At 45.7% G+C, this 19,754-nt stretch overlaps 1 protein-coding gene across 1 annotated transcript in view; it reads right to left on the bottom strand.

Moving 5' to 3' along the window:
- The window catches only part of LOC134637597 (collagen alpha-6(VI) chain-like), a 53,563-nt gene that overhangs the window by 13,129 nt on the left and 20,680 nt on the right, over positions 1–19,754 (bottom strand). Inside the window, exons 4-26 of the mRNA XM_063488053.1 lie at positions 19,100–19,702; positions 18,137–18,724; positions 16,228–16,797; positions 14,553–15,173; positions 13,886–14,446; positions 12,784–13,341; positions 10,903–11,481; positions 9,236–9,814; positions 8,773–9,125; positions 7,628–7,706; positions 7,404–7,549; positions 6,559–6,651; positions 6,026–6,079; positions 5,590–5,661; positions 5,480–5,506; positions 5,351–5,395; positions 4,119–4,172; positions 3,691–3,753; positions 2,467–2,532; positions 2,107–2,160; positions 1,473–1,508; positions 1,169–1,231; positions 1,027–1,089 (exon numbers count right to left, since the gene is read on the bottom strand). Coding sequence (XP_063344123.1) covers positions 1,027–1,089; positions 1,169–1,231; positions 1,473–1,508; positions 2,107–2,160; positions 2,467–2,532; positions 3,691–3,753; positions 4,119–4,172; positions 5,351–5,395; positions 5,480–5,506; positions 5,590–5,661; positions 6,026–6,079; positions 6,559–6,651; positions 7,404–7,549; positions 7,628–7,706; positions 8,773–9,125; positions 9,236–9,814; positions 10,903–11,481; positions 12,784–13,341; positions 13,886–14,446; positions 14,553–15,173; positions 16,228–16,797; positions 18,137–18,724; positions 19,100–19,702 — 5,927 coding nt within the window. The remainder of the gene's footprint in view (positions 1–1,026; positions 1,090–1,168; positions 1,232–1,472; positions 1,509–2,106; positions 2,161–2,466; positions 2,533–3,690; positions 3,754–4,118; positions 4,173–5,350; positions 5,396–5,479; positions 5,507–5,589; positions 5,662–6,025; positions 6,080–6,558; positions 6,652–7,403; positions 7,550–7,627; positions 7,707–8,772; positions 9,126–9,235; positions 9,815–10,902; positions 11,482–12,783; positions 13,342–13,885; positions 14,447–14,552; positions 15,174–16,227; positions 16,798–18,136; positions 18,725–19,099; positions 19,703–19,754) is intronic.

The raw sequence follows: 19,754 nt of genomic DNA, 5'->3' as shown, positions 1-19,754 counted from the left end.
GCAATCATGCTGCAACGGAGAGTGACGACTCTGGGGCGCTCGAGAGCATTCATTCTTGTTGGCAGTGGAATTCATGTCCTCATTTAGCTCGTTGGAAAGAAATTCTCTGGTTTAAACGACGTCCACGCAGAGCCGCGCGCAGAGCGCTATGTATGGAGGTCAAACAACTTACACCAAATAAAACGAACATTTGACGAGAGGACTTTTTTAAGATGTGCAGGTTCTAAAGTGATGACATGACAGCAGCTTCAGGGAAGATGGGCCCAGACCGCAGAGGTCCAGATGTTGGCAGCTGCAGCAGCGACCGTCACACTCGGGATTTATGAAACGCAGCGATGAAGGCGTCAAATGTGACGACCACAAAATGAGCCCGCAGCGAAACGAGCCTTAACGAGGATGAAGAAATGAAAACCTCAGCGTCTCCAGAGACTCACAAACCAGGCCGTGCATTTGGAAATCGACTGTTTCTGTGTTGCATCTCGTGATTCTGCAGCTTTCATAAGTGTGTTTATGTAATAAAGGGCAGATTCAGGTTCAAGTCGTCATGATGAGCACACTCCACGGTTCAGGGTTTGGACCTTCAGCTACACAGACAGGATCGCTGAACACACATCAGGGGCCACTGTTTAAGGTGCAAACTGCTGAAACGAGACGTTTCTACCACAAAGCCGACCTGAGGGAAATCTAAACTTCCAGATTGAACAACAGTCTCAGCTGATCCCACCAGGCTGATCTGCAACTTTACCAAATGTGATGCAAGAACATCAAACGTTTCATCAGCGTTTGCAGCAGCTCTGGGTGGCCTCCTCAGACTGAAGCTCCAGCAGCAGCCGAACACCTGAACCCTAACCATGAAACCATCCACCAATCAGTCTGCAAATCGATTTAAAGCTGCTCCTCTTCTCATTTCGTTGTGAGTCTGCTCCTGCGGTGACTCTGTGGTTACCTCACAGTCAGCTCGAGGAGACTGCTGGAGCCATAGCAAGAAAATGAAAATCAACTTTTTTCAATAAATGATCAGCTGACCTGAGGTCCAGGAAGGCCAGGGATTCCTCTCGGGCCAGGCTGACCTCTGACCCCTCTGGGACCCTGCAGAGACAAAGGTTAGCATGTTAGCAGCAGCAGCATGTGGACATTAAGTGTGACTCTTCCTGCCCTGAAGGCTCACCTGTGGACCAGAAGCACCTGGGCTGCCTTCTAGTCCCAGATCTCCAGGTGGTCCAGCTGCACCCTGCAGAGAACACACACACACACACACACACACACACACACACACACACACACACACACACACACACACATTTTGAGCCTAAAAATGTCTTCAAACCCGTGAGGACGGACATTTGGTCCCCACAGGTACAGTGGCATGCCAATTTTCTGTCCTCACAAAGATGCCTAAACCTGTACACACACACACACACACACACACACACACACACACGTTTGCAGCTCAGAGTGTGTTCGTGTCCTACCTTGTCACCAAGTCGTCCCCGTCTTCCGTTTGGTCCCTGAGGAGAAGTCCACATATCTGATCAATAATCTCACAGCTGTTACAGCATCACTGATTTATACACGATCACATGACAGGCTGTGATGCAGGCATTCCTATTTCTGCCCCAGTGAATTATGGGATGCTTTTCTGGATTTCACTCAGTCAAGCTGTTTCTGGGCGTTTGAGGATGGAGTGAGGAAGACTTTCCCAGAGTTAAGCCTGTCTAAGACTTCCATCCAGGCAGGCTGGCTCTGTGCCTGCAGGGCTGGTTTCACCCGTTTCTTTGGAATATTTTCAGCAAACGTTGGTTAAAAAAAGATGGTTAAAAACAGCGTTCATGACGAGCTGGCAGGAAGTTCATTCAGAAGGTTTAGTGAGTGAGAGACGACCTCCAGCTAACCTGAAGCTCGTCTAACTTTGGTAAGAGATCTGTGTGAACGCTGAGCTAATGCTAGTTAGTGTCTCGTGTTCGACTCGCTGCCCCATCCTGTGGTTAATGGTAGTATTACATGAGAGTACAGCGCAGCATTGTTTGGCTGATATCTCATCATAGCTGCTTTAATAATCCTGGAATAAGAAGATCTGCTCCTCGTGCTGACAATGAAGAAGCTCACCGGGTTTCCGACGATTCCGGACTCTCCGGACCGGCCGTCCTGCCCGGGTGCTCCCTGTGGATTTGAACACATCACACTTCAGTGCAGGGACGGCGATGACACCAGCACGCTCTTTAAACAGACGTGCATACGCAGCAGGAATCTGTTAAAGAAACTTCAAAGTCTGAGCTACAGCTCAGACTTTGAAGTTTCACATCAGTCCTGGAAATCAGAGAAATGAAGTCGTTTCCAAACAGATGTCGGCAGGTTTGCCCTCAAACACAGACAGAGAGAAACGAGGTGTCTACTTTTATTTATCTGAGACACATTTCTGCTGCGCCTGCAGGACGACCAGAACGTCTGCTCTGGAACGTGTCTCACCGGTAGCCCGGGGTTTCCTGGGTCTCCTTTGGCTCCGGGGGAGGTGTTATCGGCCCCCGGTTGTCCCTGTCAGGAGAAAGATGAAGATTAAACTCAGTCAGCTTCCAGCTGTGGCCCAGCTGCGCTTCATGCAAACATTTATTAAAAACTTTGTGTGACGGCAGACGGGCTGCGGTTACTCTGAGTGTGTGGTTCGGTCGCAGCTCGCCTCGCGTTAGCGCCGGCGTCAGCGAGGACCGCTCCAGAGTCCAGGATTACAGAGCGGGATCCGCTGCCCTCGGTCCCGTTTGTGCCACATTAAAAACCCTCGTGGTGCTCAAAGGCGATAAACATACCTGGATACCAGTTTGATCATCAGAACACAGTTTCATGTTCCCAGCTCACAGTTTAAGACTTTCTGGTTTTGGTTGGTTCTGCACAGAAACATCCAGACTGAAGCTCTCACAGCTTCCTGTCTGGAGACAGATGCTCGTGTGAGAGTCTCATCTCCACATCTGAACTCTCTCTGCTGTTTGTTTGTGTGTTTCAGGCGCCGGCCTTCATCGCTCCTCCACAAACAAACACTGTCTCACAGTCACCATGACTTTAACCATCTGCTCTTCATGCACAGATTAATTCGCTCGTGTGTGACGGACATCCTGGCTGTCTGGGTTTCATCACAGTTTGCTATTAAAAAGGCCCGACAGCTCAAAGCTTTGCTTCAGTAAATACAGGAAAGAAGAAGAATGTGCACCCCCCCACGCCCACGCCCCTTCTCCCTGTGGGACACGGTCACCGCTCCCCGCGGGACGCTTCTGCCCCTCCCTGGGATGAGGGTGCTTCTTGGTCCCGGGGTGCATGGCTGGATGTTCTGATGTGGTCGTTGGCCCGCTCTCTCGGTGGTTCTTGGGGGCTGTTGCCTCTGTGCATCCTTTTATTCTACCCCTGCCTGTCCATGCTATCGCACATATAATAAGTCATAACTGAAATAACACAAACAGAAATGAATAAATAAACATGAACTAGAGGAGCCTACATGTGTCTGTTCTTGGAAAAGTAAAGTATGTTCGGCATCTCCGTGCATCCACATCACAATTCAGAGTGCAGAAGCTGCCAGACAGGACAGGATATCAAAGAAGAAGACGAAGAAATGTTGATGTGAGGAGGAGAGAAAACACGAAAAAGCCAAAAACAGCTCAGAGAGGAGGAGAGATGAGAGAAGACGAGGAAATGTTTGACACTCACCGGATCTCCTCTCAGTCCTCGCTGTCCTTTCACCCCCGTCTCCCCCCTAATTCCTGGGATACCCTAAGGACGACAGTTCAGCCCGTCAATATAAGCAAAGGTTAGAGGTCAGCAACCACCAGCATCAATCCCACTGTTTCGGAACATTACAGCCTCATTTCTAAAGACACCGAGACGGCTTTACTGAAACTCACTGATCATGTAAAATACCTTTTAGTTCACACTTTTCCTCCCACCTTTATTCCTGTGAGTCACTTTTAAATATGCACGTCTGTCCAAACAACCTCCAACGGTCCAAAACAAACCGCTGCCTCATTCTTGGTTCCCTTCTCTGACTCCAGTGAAATTCAGAGTTCATTTGAAAATTGTACTAAAAAGTTTTGATGTTATTAATAACATTATATAGTTGTTTTTATTTGTTTTTTTACCGGGTTGCCGGGGTGTCCTCTCTCTCCTCGGGCTCCATCCTGTCCCGTCACTCCCTGCCGACACAGAAACACAGGAATGCCATTAAGCATGGAAAACCCCTCCAATCAGCTCCCTTCCTGAGACGCCCGCTCGTTTCCTCCACGATGAGGAGAGAAACTCATCGACGTCTCCATCAGTGAGTCAAATCCGAGCTGAACCTTTGGATTACTGTCACTGACTCTTCGGGCTGTTTACTAATATTTTTTTATGGTGGTGGTAATATGATCAACATTTGATGCATGATGAAAATGAAAGTTGACCGTCGAGGCAGGAAAAGCAGCGCACTGACATGCTGGGTGTTGTACTCGCCGTGTACGTGCCTCTGAGCTCTGACAGAAGCTGCTTTAAATGGCCGAGGGCCGTTTCAGAGAGCTCGCCGACTTCATCTGCGCTGCAGCGTTATCAGGATGTTTGCAGCTGCCGGGGAACAAAGGAAGACTTTGGAAAAAGAGGGATCTGCCTCAGAAGTAAATGATGTTTGTGTTGGCAGCCGAGCAGAGTGTGAAACTACACTGACTCAGTGCTGACATATAAGAGCCGTCATCAGCTGTCTCTGTGGATGGACTGCAGCTGGTAGTCCTGAGCTCAGGAACCAGATCTCCCAGTGCTGCCGGTTCTGGCTGGCTCACAGAACCGAACCTGGACCACCAACACCAGCTGCAGCCCAACAGCTGGATACCAGAGTCTGCAGAGGCAGCCATTGGCATCGACGACCAGCGTGACGGTTAGCAGAAACTGAACTTTCAAAATAAAAGCCGGGGGTCTGGCGCTTATTTTGCTGAGTGGATGAAAGACTAAAGGAAACGTAACAGTGTTGATAACACATAAACGATGGTGTGATTTTGCTCATATGAACCTTTTACTTTGGCTTTGGGTTAACATAGGACGCTGAGCCACCAGCAGCTATGACACAATAATTTATCAAATGTTTATTAAATATTTCATTAATGTTATGGCTAAAATAATTATTCAGTAATGTTTAGTTACCAGTTTATTGGGAAAATAAACAAAGAAAGCAGAAATGTGGTGATTCAGTCGTTAGTGTCGGTGTGACTCAGGGTTCCCGTTATCTGTCAGGCCGGCTGACATCATCCTTCCTGTTTATGCATGGCGATATCTCACGCTACAGATCACAGAGATACCTGACGATGAAGGTGATCAGGATGAAGCTGTGTTATCTGTACGTCGGTACCTGTTCTCCGTCCACTCCGCTCAGCCCGTCCTCTCCGTCTTCGCCCTGCAGCGGTGGAAGAAATGTCCTCTGTGAGACTTTATCAGGACGTGAGTCTTTGGCTTCCTCCTACATTCCTGAGTAACTCACCCTTTCTCCTCGCAGCCCTCTGAAGCCCTGCAAACACACAAACGCACACACATCATCAACATCGGCTTCTGGCAGATCTGCTCCAGGACATTTCGGCGGCACTGCTCTACCTTCTGTCCTCTGATTCCTGAGCATCCCTGGACTCCCTGAGGTCCGCTCGGTCCAGGTAAACCTCTCCCGCCCTGCAACACGCAGACAGAGTGAGCAGCGACGCAGCAAAAGATGCAGATGATGGTTTATGATTCACGTTTGAGCAGCTGGCAGACAGAGTGACGCTATTGGTCCATTCTGACTCACAGAGACGACTTTCACAGATGTTTATCTCTTTATTTAAACGTCTTTTTTGTCCTCAACAACACTTCAAAGTGACGTAAAACTGCAGAGAAAGACTCGTAATGGAGACGCTGTAACAACAAATATATTTTCTGTGGCTTTAAGTCCAGCAGCATATCTTCTGAGAGTAACCAGAGACGCTGTTGGTTTGAAGATGATGAGGCATGTGTGCAGATGAGTTCATGTGTATGAAGCGAATGAAGAAGCACTTACAGCGAGGCCCTCCTCTCCGGGGAAGCCGGGGTGACCCTTCTGCCCAACCGTGCCCTGTTTTTAAAAATACAGGTGACGGTTCAGTGTGAAAAAAGGAGAAGAGAAACCTTTAAAGGCCAGAAAGACAGACAGCTTCATGCCTCCATGCTTCCTAATGTTCGCTGCTGCTTCACTAAGTCTGAGTAAGGTTTGAAAAAAACCCAGGAAGCACCCAGTTCTCCCCCTTTCCTGTTTTTCCTTCTTCTTTTTCCTCTTTCAAATATTTTCTCTTTTATATACTAATCCGACATTCCAGCCGAGTTTAAAGAATCACTCCTCTGAGCCCCCCCACCTCCCTGTGTAACAGTATATCTTTAACACTGGAATGAAGTCTGCTCCTGCTTCACTTTGAAATATAAACCCGGCCACTTTCTAACTCTATGAAATCACTGAAAGCGTCTGTTTGGTCTCAGGGCAGTCCGGCCTCTTTAATGCTTCTGGCACAGTCTCTGTTATTCTGTTTCAACTTGAAAGGCGTGAATATTTCAGTTCACCTTTGACCCCGGGGGGCCCCGAGAGCCACGGATGCCTTCATGTCCTGAACATTTGCACATGACGCCGCAGCACTCCCTGTTTGACACGGCGTCCTGCAGAGAGACAGAGACACACACTTTTTAAAGATTAATTAAAGAAACAGGAAATCTGAGGTTTATCTGTCCATGAAGCCAGATAACACACACAGAGTAAAGATGGATCTCATCAGCATAGCAGTGTAAATGTATGCTATGTCTTCTAATGATACTGCCTAAGGGAAGCATGTATAATGTAAACAGAATTGGTCCTAGCACTGAACCCTGTGGAACTCCATAATTAACCTCAGTGTGTGAAGAGGACTCTCCATTTACATGCACAGATTGGAGTCTATTAGATAGATATGATACAAACCACTGCAGTGCAGTACCTGTAATACCTACAGCGTGCTCTAATCGCTCTAATAGGATATTATGGTCGACAGTATGGAACGCTGCACTGAGGTCTAGCAGGACAAGCACAGAGATGAGTCCACTGTCAGAGGCCATAAGAAGATCATTTGTAACCTTCACTAAAGCTGTTTCTGTGCTGTGATGAGCTCTGAAACCTGACTGAAACTCTTCAAATAAGCCATTCCTCTGCAGATGATCTGTTAGCTGTGTCTCTGAACCTTTGTGTGATTCAGTGTTCAGAAATGAAAGATGACAGTTTGTTGTTGTTGCTATGAACAGTTGTTCTGTGTGTAGCATCCATCAGAAGCAGCTAGCTGCATGCAAAAATAAACCAGCTTTGACCTGAAGACTGTAAATCCGTCACTTCCCCGTCAAAGTGTGAGGTTGATTTACCTGCAGCGACATGAATCACTTACAATCTGTTTGAGGATGGTGCTGCCGATGCTCGGCATGCCGATGCTCAGAGGGAGTTTGTAGCCGAAACCTCGACCGAACTCCACCATCTGCAGCTGGGCGGGGTAACGCGCTCCCTCGAGAGCCACAACCAGCAGAGCGTTGACGCCTGCGAGAGAAGACACCGCTTATGTGAAACGTCTCTGTAAAGTTATATTCAACAGTGAACAGGTGAAGCTGTTTTTACCAGACTGTCTCAGCAGCTCCGATTCGTTCTCCAGCATCATCACATCTTCATCAAATCCATCTGAGAAGATCACCAGCACCTGATGGAACAGGTTAGCCACACGTCACAAAGTTTCCTTCTATGCTATCATCAACATGGAGGAGGAAATGGTGGTTTTAGCATTAATAATTGTCAAGACTGATTTTAAAAGGCATTTAACATAAATTCTGAAAAGCAGAACTAAAGATCACAACAAACGTTGCCTCAAGGTGCTTTATGTGAGGTAAAGACTCTACAAACCAACCAGGAAATACACGAAAGACTTAAGAGGACAGACTAAAAACAGGTGTCACCTTCAGGACAGGATCAGACTGTGGGACTAACAAACACTGAGTGATCCTCTTCCAGCTGTGCTGCTCGGCTTCCACTCACTAATAAATCACATGGTTTGTTTAATCCACACTTGGTCATTTATCAGCTGCTCCACACTCCTTTACTGTGAATCATCATCGTTCCCACACAGAAGGAATTCCAGTATCCTGGAAAAATCCTTCCAAGCTGAAACAGCCGCCTGGCTGAAGAACGCCTCCAAGTGCAGCGTGTTTGGAAGTCTTAGTGCGCAGTTTATTGGGAAGCTTCACAGATGAGTGAAGCAGTGACTGGAAATACGTGGTTGACCAAGCAGCAGTCTGGTCCCGGAAGACTCTATTCCTTTTCTTTTCCAGCTTTTTTGGTGTGTGTGTGTGTGTGTGTAGGTGCGTGTATTTAAACTGCATAAGATAAATGTAATGGACGTGTCTACAGGATCCATCAGCATCAGGTCCTGTTTATGAAATCAGCAGCCAGTCGTGCAGCCGCCTCTGAAGAAAGAAAACCAGGGCAATGCAGAAGTTTACAAAGCTTTCATCCACTGACACTGCTCAGTGTGTGAAAGCGCTCGTCTATAGTGAGGCGATCCCTCACGTGTAAAGACACGCCCCCTCGACGCGAACCATCGGTGTACGGACTGTTAGGAAGTAAGTGAACAGCACCCTGTGCCTAAACTTCCACAGTATTATCTTCAGCCTTGTTCCAGCTCAGATTCATAATAGTCACCTTTAGAAGGATGGGGAACCCAGTACAACTATACAAAGTACTTTTTTATACATGAAAATACTCAGTCTCACCTTCACACCAGCATTGGACTGAAGCTTGAACTTCTCCCCAAAGGATCTGAGCAGAGCAGTGTTGAAGTACGTAGGCTCTGCTAAATTAAAGTCCATGACCTTTGTCACCACGTCGTCACTGTACTCTGAAAAGCTAAAGTCTTCCACTGTGTTTCCATCGCGGCTCACGATTCGATAGGCTACGTTGGGTTTGATGGGCTCGGGGCCGAGGCAACACAGGCCTTGTACTGAGGAAACGTAATTAGCGATCTCTGGCAGGGAGGTCCTGAGGTTGTTGTGGCCGCTGACCAGCACCTCATTTGGATTTCTTCTTCTAGAAATATCGAATCCCATGGCGATGTCAATGCTGCAGGCTGTAACAGAGACATTTGTATATATTTTTGGGCAAAGACAGGTAGATATGGCAGGTAAGACGGGGAGACAAAGACAAAAGATCACTAGAACATCGACTTTTCAAACTCACCTGGTCGATCGGGGATAAGTTTGGATTTGCAGATGGTGTCGACCACCTTTTGCTTGATATTTTCCAAGCTGCCAAAGTTCTGCACAGTGAAGAGCCTCTCCGGTGTGCCGGTGATCTGCAGCAGCTCCAGGATGTGGACATCTCCAATGCCGATGGCAAACACCTCGATTCCTAGAGCCCTTAGTTCGATGGCAGGGTCTTCAACATCATCTTGCGATTCTCCATCTGTGATCAACACCAAATTCTGGGAGATGCCTTCAGATTTACGACTGCCCCGCGATGCCTCAAAATACTCCTTAATGGAAGACAGGGCCAGTCCGATGTTGGTTCCTCCACCACGCTGACTCATTTTCAAGATGTGATCCGACATTTCCTTCTCAGTGTAGAACTGGTTGAGGTAAAACTCGTGTTGAAAAATGTCGCTGAACTGGGCAAACCCAGCACGAATGAAGTCTTTACTGACTTTGAAGCTGTTGATGAGATCTATGGTGAAGTTCTTCATGATGGCATAGTCAGTTTGGTTAATGCTACCCGACTGATCAACTAGGAAGACCAGGTCAGCACTTTGTTTTTCACAAACTGTAAATGAAAACGCAGATATTAGAGACGTGGACCATACGCTGTGTGGAGGCTCTTTATGTTCTTTTGTTGACAAATACAGATTATTTTTGTGACGATGGCATGCAACTCATATTTTAAACACATTCGGTGCTCCACACGTATGATGCTGTTGGTTAGTTGTTCGCAGTTGTTAGCCCCGGGGTTAAAAATTTAGACTCGTGCCAAAAACTGCAGTTCCTCTAACATCCAGCAGAGGCTCCAGCAGTGAGTCAGTGCCTTTAGACACCCACGTTAAAACGTGACAGCAGAAATGAACACGTTTACCGCCTGATACACAAGCTAATTTCCTCCTTCATGGCAACTGTGCAGGGGGAGATGTTTTTTTTTAATAACATGGGCCTTTAGGTATTATTAAGAAGGTAATTTGCATTATTATTTGCATTATTAGGGGGAGAGCATCTTTAATGTCTTTTACTGTACAATATAAAGCGCCTTGAGGTGACTGTTGTTGTGATTTGGCGCTATATAAATAAAATTGAATTGAACAGCTAATTGGAGTCTTTGAACTGAAGCATATTTAATGCAACAATGTACCAACCAATAATATGGCTGCTGTTAGGTTAATAGTACTAAAAAGACTTTTCAAGAAATCTGAGCTCCAGTTTTGCTGAGTGAAATTTGGGGGCTTTATTACGCACTAATTAGCAGTGCATCTGTGGGATGCTCCCATACAGGCTGTGGAAACAAGTGCTAACCAAGCTATAAAGTGATTCACTTTCTTATCCAAACTAAGGTCAGATGTTTGTGAGCCTTTGCTAATCACAGATGTATCAGTATCATGTGACAAGTTGGTGTTTAAAGACATCCAGTATGCTGTGCTGACTGTAGAAACATCTGACCTAATGAGTGTAAAAAACCCAGAAAACTTCTCAGTTTACTGGGTTTCTTCAAAACGCTTCTTTTTTAAAACGCTTCTTCTCAATCAATTTGAGGATTATTTACGTCAAGTCTGAAATTCAGAAATGTGTTATTAGTATAATCATTTATTGTATCCTTGCAAATCCATTTTTCTTTTGCCTGATGTAATTAGACGTTTAGTTGCTTACCTGGTTTGGTGGAGTTGCACAGGACTTGCGTGATGTTTTTGTAGAGTTTTTCCAGGGCATCAAAGTTATCCACGTAAAAAACTCTGGCTTTATCTTGACCAGCCATGACCTCCAGCTGTGTCTTGTTGGCTCCTTCCACTCCGATACTGAAGACAGTGACCCCTTTGTTTCTCAGAGCCACAGATGGTTCATTCAGACTGTGTGGGTCAGTAGCATCGCCATCGGTAATTACCATGAGGATCTGAGGCACCTGCAGCTCTGCCCGTCCACCATATTTAGCATCAAAGAACTGTAGAGCATATTTCAAAGCTTTGCCAGTGTACGTGTCTCCATACGGGGATTTGAGAGCCATTATGGCCTGGGAAACCTCCCGCTTGGAGCTGAACTGATTGAGAGTGAAAATAGACTTGGGTTCATTCGAGTAGAGGATGACACCGAAGCGGGTCAGGTCTTTGCCAACTGTGGTTTGGTTCACCATCGACTGCATAAACTTCTGCATGCTTTGAAACTTTTTCAGGGTTATGCTTGTGGAGCCGTCCACCAAGAAAATGATGTCAGCTCTTTCTGTCTTCTTGCATTCTGGTGGTAAAAAGCACAAATGTTTGGTCAGAGGGAACGGGAGCAGGAACGTCAAGGAACAGCTCTTTAAAACCTCCTAAGACCCAAACCCTTTCATGGCATGCATTTTTAATTTCTCTTTGCTATTTGGGCTGATTAAGACCTGATGAATGTAAAAAACAAAGAATTACCAGATTTTTTTTTTTTTTTTAATCTATTTTTTGTTTCTGAGAAGAATCAAATCCACATATGAGGATATTCGTTTTTAATTCTGATAGAGCAGTGTAATGTCCTCGTAAGTGGATATCAGGCCCTTGTCGAGAAATAGTAAGTATTGTGGTCTAGAAAACCCAAAATGTGATGTCCACATATGTGGACGTCAGGTCCTAGGAGGTTAAAATATTAAAGGAGGATCTCTTTATCATGTAGGGTTGATGTACCACAATAGGTTTTAATGGTGGAAGAAACTGGAGCCACTGAAAGAAAACTGCAAGCAGATGCAAACATCCAAACAGAAAGGCCCTGATCTGCTCCAGAAGTTCCCCGCTAATCTATAATGCTGCTAAAATCATCTCTGTCTCTCTTCCACAGCATGTCTTTATCCTGTCTTCCTTCTCTCTCCCCAACCAATCACAGCAGATGGCCCCGCCCCTCCCTGAGCCTGGTTCTGCCGGAGGTTTCTTCCTGTTAAAAGGGAGTTTTTCCTTCCCACTGTCGCCAAAGTGCTTGCTCATAGGGGATCATATGATTGTTGGGTTTTTCTCTGTATGTATTATTGTAGGGTCTACCTTACAATATAAAGCGCCTTGAGGCGACTGTTGTTGTGATTTGGCGCTATATAAATAAAATTGAATTCGGTCCTAACCACCACATTGACCTCATGTTACACAGGTCTGAAAAACAGAGGACCCTTTTAATTTGGGACTCAACAAATATGTATTCAAAGAGGAGTCCTCTCCTCCTTGGAAAGATGAGTGGACGAATGACAAAATCTTTCCTGTCTTGGATGACTGAGAACCTTCACCTGTCTTTACACAAACACATATTAAAGAACAGGATCCTTCTCATTACAGCAAAGAGCCCGTTAACTAGCAGACTACTGACCAATCAGTGTGTTACCTTCAGTCAACGAAACTCGTTACCTAGTTTTAGGATGATGATGTTTCAATAAATGGCAGCGTTTTTGTGAATTAACCTGTTAAAGTAAGTGAATGATCTCATCCCTGCTGCCTGGCACTAGACTGCAAACTGTAAAGATTTTTTTTATATTTACAAAAATGAGGATATAGTTCATGTTTCGGGTTGGTCCCAGTCTCCTCTCACCTCTCTCCGGATCACAGAGCTCCAAAGCCACTTGACTCTCCAAGTCCCTCAAAGCATCAAAGTCCCTCTCAGCATACATCCTATCTGGGGATCCACTGATCTCAAGCAGCTGGGTGGTGTTGGCGTCCACCACTCCAATGGCATAGACCACCACTCCTTTGGCCCTCAGAGCTGCAGCGGGGCCTTTGACTGCATCTTGGGCCTCGCCGTCCGTTATGACCACTAGCCTCTGCCTCAGGCTGGGCCGTCCTCCTCTGGCTGCATCAAAATACTGAGACACTTCTCTTATGGCTTTGCCCGTGTACGTGCCTCCACCCATCTGCTCCATGTTATCGATGGCTGTTGACATTTCTTCTTTGCTGTAGTGGACGTTGAGAGGGAACTCGAGTCTTTGGACAGTGCTGAACTGCATGACACCAACGTGCACCTCATTCTTCCCAATGATGGACTTCCTAATGACCGATTTCATGAACTCTTTCATTTTTGTGTAGTCTTCAGGATAGATGCTTCCAGAGCTGTCAATCAAGAAGACGAGGTCGCCTGGTATATCTTTACAAACTGTAGGCAGAGTAGCACAGCCATGTTAGCATCGCTGCCTGCATGTTAAATGATAATAACCCTGTTTTAAGAAATAAAGGTGTCCTGCGTTGGATGGCTCGTCCTCTCCAGCCTTCTATGACCATGTGCAGCATATTATATCTATATATCTGTCTCTATGTATAGATGCATTTTGGCTAATATTTGCTCACTTTCATTTGTTAAGTACTACAATTTCATGCATATTAATTCAGTATTTTATGCTAACACTTAAAACAGTGTCTTTCTCAGTGTAAAAACTCATTTCTGTTAAGGTGACGATCTCGCTGATATCCAACGATTTATCTCATTAGTAAAATCTGTTCTCCTTTCATTTTGCTTATTTCAGTTTCATTCTGCTCTTAACTGCCGGTTTAAGGCTGAATACGGCCCTTTTCATTAAACTTGAGATATACAACGACTTAAACACTGAAAATGAAAAAAATGCACCTGCAGTAAAAAGTATGAGCTGCTTGTAACTCCTAGACATGCATTTGTAACATGAGTGTGGTTCATTTCCCCTCACCGTCTGTAGAACAGATATCTGTGATGATGTCATCTTTGATCGGCTTTAAGGCATCAAAATTATTGACGAAGAAAGTCCTCTTGGGGTCGCCGGAAATCTCTTCCAGCTCAGCCACGTCGGCGTCTTTCACCCCAATGGCGTAGACAATGACACCCTGCTTCCTCAGTCGCTCTGCTGGAACCTTGACCTTATCCTGAGATTTTCCATCCGTGATGACCACCAGGAACTCGGGGACTTTGTGACCACGAGTGGCCATAGCTCTCTTAAAGTGTGGACTCATGAATTCCAGGGCCCGCCCCGTCTGTGTGCCGCCGCCTACTTGTATAATTTCCTCCACAGCTTTCTCCAGCGTGGATGCATCTGTGTAATCGGTCAGATCAAATTCCAGGTTTGGCGAATCTGCGTATTTGGCAACGCCCATTCGGACATGCTGGGGCCCGATACGGAAGGTATTAATAAACTCAATGATGAACTTCTTCATGTCATAGAAGTCAGTGGGGTGAATGCTTCCTGAGTGGTCAATCAGGAAGAACATGTCTGCTTCATCGGTCTGCATGCAGCCTGGAAAGGAAAAGCAAACATTCTGAGTTTTGCATATTTACATTTGTTAAGAAAGTCATGATGTTCAAGTTAACTCATGAAAGTGTAAGAACATGCTGGTCCAAACCTTCTTTGATGCCAGCTCTTCTTGTGCTGACTGAGACCGCCTGGTGAATGACGTTATAGCAAAGAGTCTTCTGCAGGTTCTTCTTCAGACCTTTCAGCTTGTCAAAAGTGTCCACTATGAACACGTGCTTGTTGGGGGGGTGGGACGCTATCTGGTTCAGTTCAGCCTCGTTGGCATTTTGGACTCCTACAGCGTAAACGGTGACGCCAGCGCGGCGGAGAGCAGCTGCCGCCTCGGTCACGTTATCCTGCGATTCACCGTCTGTGATCACGACCGCCACCTGCTGAACGCCCTTATCTTTCCTGCTTCCAGCGTCCTCAGTGAAAATATTTTCGCGGGTGAAGTCGAGGGCAGCTCCGGTGTTTGTACCACCTCCGCGATAAGGCAGGATTTTGATGAAATTCAGCAAACTGTCCGTTTCATTAAAGCTGTTGAGGTAGACCAGCGCTGTGGCTCGGTCGCTGTACGTAACGATACCCACCCGAACTCTCTTGTCACCGATGTCCAAGCCGCTGACAACAGACTGCAGGAAAGAGCGCATCAGGTCGAAGTTCTCAGAGCCGATGCTTCCCGACTCGTCCACGATGAAGACGACGTCCGCCAGTTTGGCTGCTTTGCAGTCTGTAAAGGGAATCATGATCTCGTTATTCCAGAGTCACTCAAGCATTCTGATTCGGGATGTGACGGTGACACCACACCAATTCTTTTAACTTGTCTTTTTGTTAATGTGCAGCTTCACATGTCAGTACACAGCATCCCACTTTTTGGAATTAGGGTTAAATATGTGTTGCTAGCAGGTCATTTGGTTGGATGTTGTTTCTTTGGCACAGAATTCCAGGTATGTGAATAAAGGTAGAGGTTTCCTGTCCAGGGTGCCTGTTTCTGTATTGCCCTCATATAACTAAAGAATTAGTCGACATATACTGTCGAGGATCATTAGAACAAACAGTTCCATGTTATTTGTTTTAATAACTCATGTAGGCAGTCACAGTGGGACACCCACTACATGCTGAGAAGTGAGCACTAGCATTTCACAAAGCGTTTTGATAATGTTGAAGTGTAATAGAGTTTCGGTTAAATATATCTCAATGATGTTGATTCTACTGCCCGTGAAGCTAGCAGCAGTTGTCTCTTACCAAACCATACAGGCTAGCTTCCCACTCATGAATGACTGTCACATTTAAATGCAACAAATAAACACATTTATGTTGTGAAGTGGTGCATGTAACACAAACCGTGACCTTGTGTTTGCACTGTCTAAAGCTAGCATGTGATAAAACTGTGACTTTCCCACAACAACATAGACTTCATCAGACTAGAAGGCTGTGATTTCTCTGCAGGGAAGGTCAATCTAAATATCGAAGGGCAATTTGTGCAGTGCTAGCTGCATCTAACAGACTGAAAACGTGAAAGTAAAAATAAATGTTAAAATATTTGATGTCCTGGGGTGAACATATGGAAGCATGAAGACTCCCACATCTCAGATATTCTCGCCACAGCGTGCTGGCTGGCGTTTCCAGCAGGATAATTTTATCATCAAGACTAAAGGTAATAAAACAGGTAATTTACGTGACTGTTCTTTTGTGAATAACCTTTGTAAAACACTTTTTTCAAAGATGCACAGGAGTTGATTTCATGACTGATGACAACAACAATGAAAGTAAAGACTTTTCACCTTGAGTGAGAGTGATCTCCTCTTCCTCTCTTTCAAAAACGGTCTTTAGCGTAGGCACTGCATTGGCGGTAGACTCGTACACGTACGGCGCCGTGGCTATTACACGAATTTCGTCCATTGATGCACCGAGGCTCATTCCCACGATAGTTACGCCTAGTGATTTGATCAGACGTGTCTGCTTAAAAACTGGATCATCCGAGTCTTTTCCACTTAGAACAACCAGAAACTGTCGGAAGCCTTGGGATGCCCGACTTCCTGATTCATTTGTGAAGAAATTAGAGCTGGCGTACTCCAGTGCGCTGCCCAGGTAGCGTGGCTGATTGGGCTGAAGTCGGCTCTGGCGGAAGGACCTTACGCCAGCGAGCGTCTCCTCTTTGGTTTGGAAAGCATTAAGGAGAAACTCCACTTTGGTAACCGTACTGTACTGGGCCAGTCCGAGACGGTAGCCAGAAGCTCCAATGTTGAGTTGATTGACCAGTCGGACCAGGGTGGATCTGACCTGCTGGAAATCTGTTTGACTGATGCCACTGTCCACCAGGAAGAAAATGTCTGCAAACTTTTCTGCCAAGGCTGTGAATTAAGAAGAAAACAGTCCTTCACTATTATTATATACATTTCCATTTATATGAAATTAAACTACCTGCAGGTCTAAAAGACAAAGGTTTGGAATTTTCTAACGAAAACTGTTGTTTTTTAAATCCCAGTTTTAATTTCAGTTTGTAACCACGACCCTGCTGTGGATGGCACGATTCTCTGCCTTCTTTCATCTACACAATATTTTAAAAATTGGACACACCCTGTCTCAGAGCGATGCATTTGTTGCTTCTAATTTCCTTTTTTGTGTTTTTTCAAAACCACTCAGAGAAGACACATCACGACGGATCATATTTTCCATATTAGGGTACTAACTTACGTACTATATTAATATACTGACAGGGACTAGAAAGAGAGAGCAGATTTCTCCTGTATTGGCTTCCCTTCATTGGCTTCCTGTTAAATCCAGAATTCAAAATCCTGCTCCTCACATACAAGGTCTTAAATAATCAGGCCCCATCTTATCTTAATGACCTTGTAGTACCATATCACCCTATTAGAGCACTTCGCTCTCACACTGCAGGCCTACTTGTTGTTCCTAGAGTATTTAAAAGTAGAATGGGAGGCAGAGCCTTCAGTTTTCAGGCCCCTCTTCTGTGGAACCAGCTTCCAGTTTGGATTCAGGAGACAGACACTATCTCTACTTTTAAGATTAGGCTTCAAACTTTCCTTTTTGCTAAAGCATATAGTTAGGGCTGGACCAGGTGACCCTGAATCCTCCCTTAGTTATGCTGCAATGGGCTCCAGCAAGGCTGGACAATGGTCCGTTAAGTTTACCCTAATGAAGTTATAGTCAGCAGTGATGGTTAACCAGTTAAAAAAAAGAAAAACTGGTCCTAATGTCATTAAAAATAAGGAAGTGTAACTTAATCAACCTAATTTCTTCATTTATAATAAATAATAAAGACTGAATCAAGAATGTCAGAAAATCTAACGTGATTTAGAGTCCACGTGCTACTGACCAATCATGTTTGAACGAGGGGTGGCATTTGTTGAAATACGCTGGAAAAATGTTGTCTTTGACTGTCGGGAGTTTTCTTTCTATTCGCTTTAAAGCAAAGAATGTATCTGTTTCATACACATTGAGAGGTGGATGAGAAAAGCCTTCAGGGCTTCCGCTGTAGCTTGCAGGTAACTCGACTAACATCTCTAAATCAGGAGATCAGCCGATACGTTCCCAGATTGCTATTAATGCAAACTGAGCAGAAATCCTCTGACCAGTGAAAATAAAAACAAGCAGCGAATTCAGGTATTTATTTCCTTCTCTTATAATAAACAATTCTGTAAGGACGTTTTCTTTAAGCCGTTGTCTCACCTTGACTCCGACTCTCCACGGAGATGCATACAGTTTGCAGCAGACTGTCTGTTAGCCGCTGTAGAGCCTGGTAGCTGTCGATAGTGTAAAGGAAATGGTGTGCAGGTAGGTTTACGATAGACTCGAGCTCCTGCTGGTTAACCTCTCCCACCCCAATGCCAAATATGATAACTCCTTGATCGCGCAGGCGCTTTGCCGGCTGGACTACGTCGTCCGTGGAGTCCCCGTCTGTGATGACTACAGCAAACTGAGGAACTCGCTGGTTCGCCCGGCTCCCTGCCTCCTGGGTGAAGTACACTGACTGGAGGAAGTCAATGGCCTTTCCCGTTTCTGTGCCTCCTGTTCGATATGGAAACTGATCGACTTCAGCCAGCAGAGAATCCTTGTCCATGTGATCTTTCAGCAGAAACTCCTGGTAGGTCTCGTCGCTATACTGAGCCAAGCCAATCCGAATTTTGTCAGGGCCGATGTCAAGGCCTAAAGTGAAACTTCGGAGAAACTGCCTAATTTCCTCAAAGTTATCAACGCCAATGCTAGATGAGCTGTCAACCAGGAAGACTATGTCTGCCACGGTGGCTCTGGCACATTCTGGAAAAGAAGAAGAAGAAAGTCAGAAACACGAGAGGAAAACCAGTGAAACCTGTTGGATATTTACATTTCTCAAGAAAGATAAAAACTTTGGGCCGGGCTTTCCCGGTTTTATATTTAATAAATGGTCAATGGACTGGTTCTTATATAGCACTTTTCTACTCAGACTTATTTTACCTTGAGACGACAGTTTGCATGTTTATGATGATGAACCTGACCTCACAGCCCATTGTTAGTCAGCGGGCTGGTACTGTACTGTTTATGAGGTTGGGGAAACCTGCAGTCAGCTGAGGCTGATAAAGTCACCTGGATGAGTGACCAAACGTTCTGAAAACACCATGTCCAGATGAACAGAATCAACCTTTTGGGGTTTACCTGGAGACAGTTGCAGGAGTTGTCGTTTGGCTTCTTCTACAGTTGTGCATAACGTCTGGATGATGTTCTGAGAAATTCCCTGCAGCGCTGCAAAATCTGACACACTGTAAACATGCTGATCGTCATTTGCAATCTCCCTCAGCTGGCTTGCATCTGCATCTTTGATACCAATTGCATACAAAACAATCCCTCTTCTCCTCAGGTTCTTAGCCTGAGACTCTACATCGTCTTGGGATTTGCCATCAGTGATCACCACAGCAATTTGCGGCACTTTCTGCGCAGCTCGGCTTCCAGCTTTCCCCACAAAGTGTTCGTTCAACATGAATTCCAAGCCTTTACCAGTCAAGGTGCCGCCCCCCCTGTAAGGCAGTTTGATGATGTTGTTGAGGATGTCCTCCTTGTTCTCAAAGGTGTTGAGCAGAAACTCTGTGACTGGATTGTCACTGTACTGGACAAGGCCGATGCGGACGTGATCAGGGCTGACATCAAAGCTATTGACCAGCGTGGACAGAAACTGGCGGATCTGCTCGAAGTTCTCGGCGCCGATGCTCCACGAGCCATCGACCAGGAAGACGATGTCTGCCACGGCCTCTTCAGTACAGACTAAGAGGAAAGGTCTTTAAGTCACGGAGAGGAACTGCTGGACACTAAAAGG

This window comes from Pelmatolapia mariae, linkage group LG10_11, assembly GCF_036321145.2.
Source record: "Pelmatolapia mariae isolate MD_Pm_ZW linkage group LG10_11, Pm_UMD_F_2, whole genome shotgun sequence".
In the NCBI taxonomy this organism is placed as follows: domain Eukaryota; kingdom Metazoa; phylum Chordata; class Actinopteri; order Cichliformes; family Cichlidae; genus Pelmatolapia; species Pelmatolapia mariae.
This window is presented reverse-complemented; position numbering and strand designations above follow the sequence as displayed.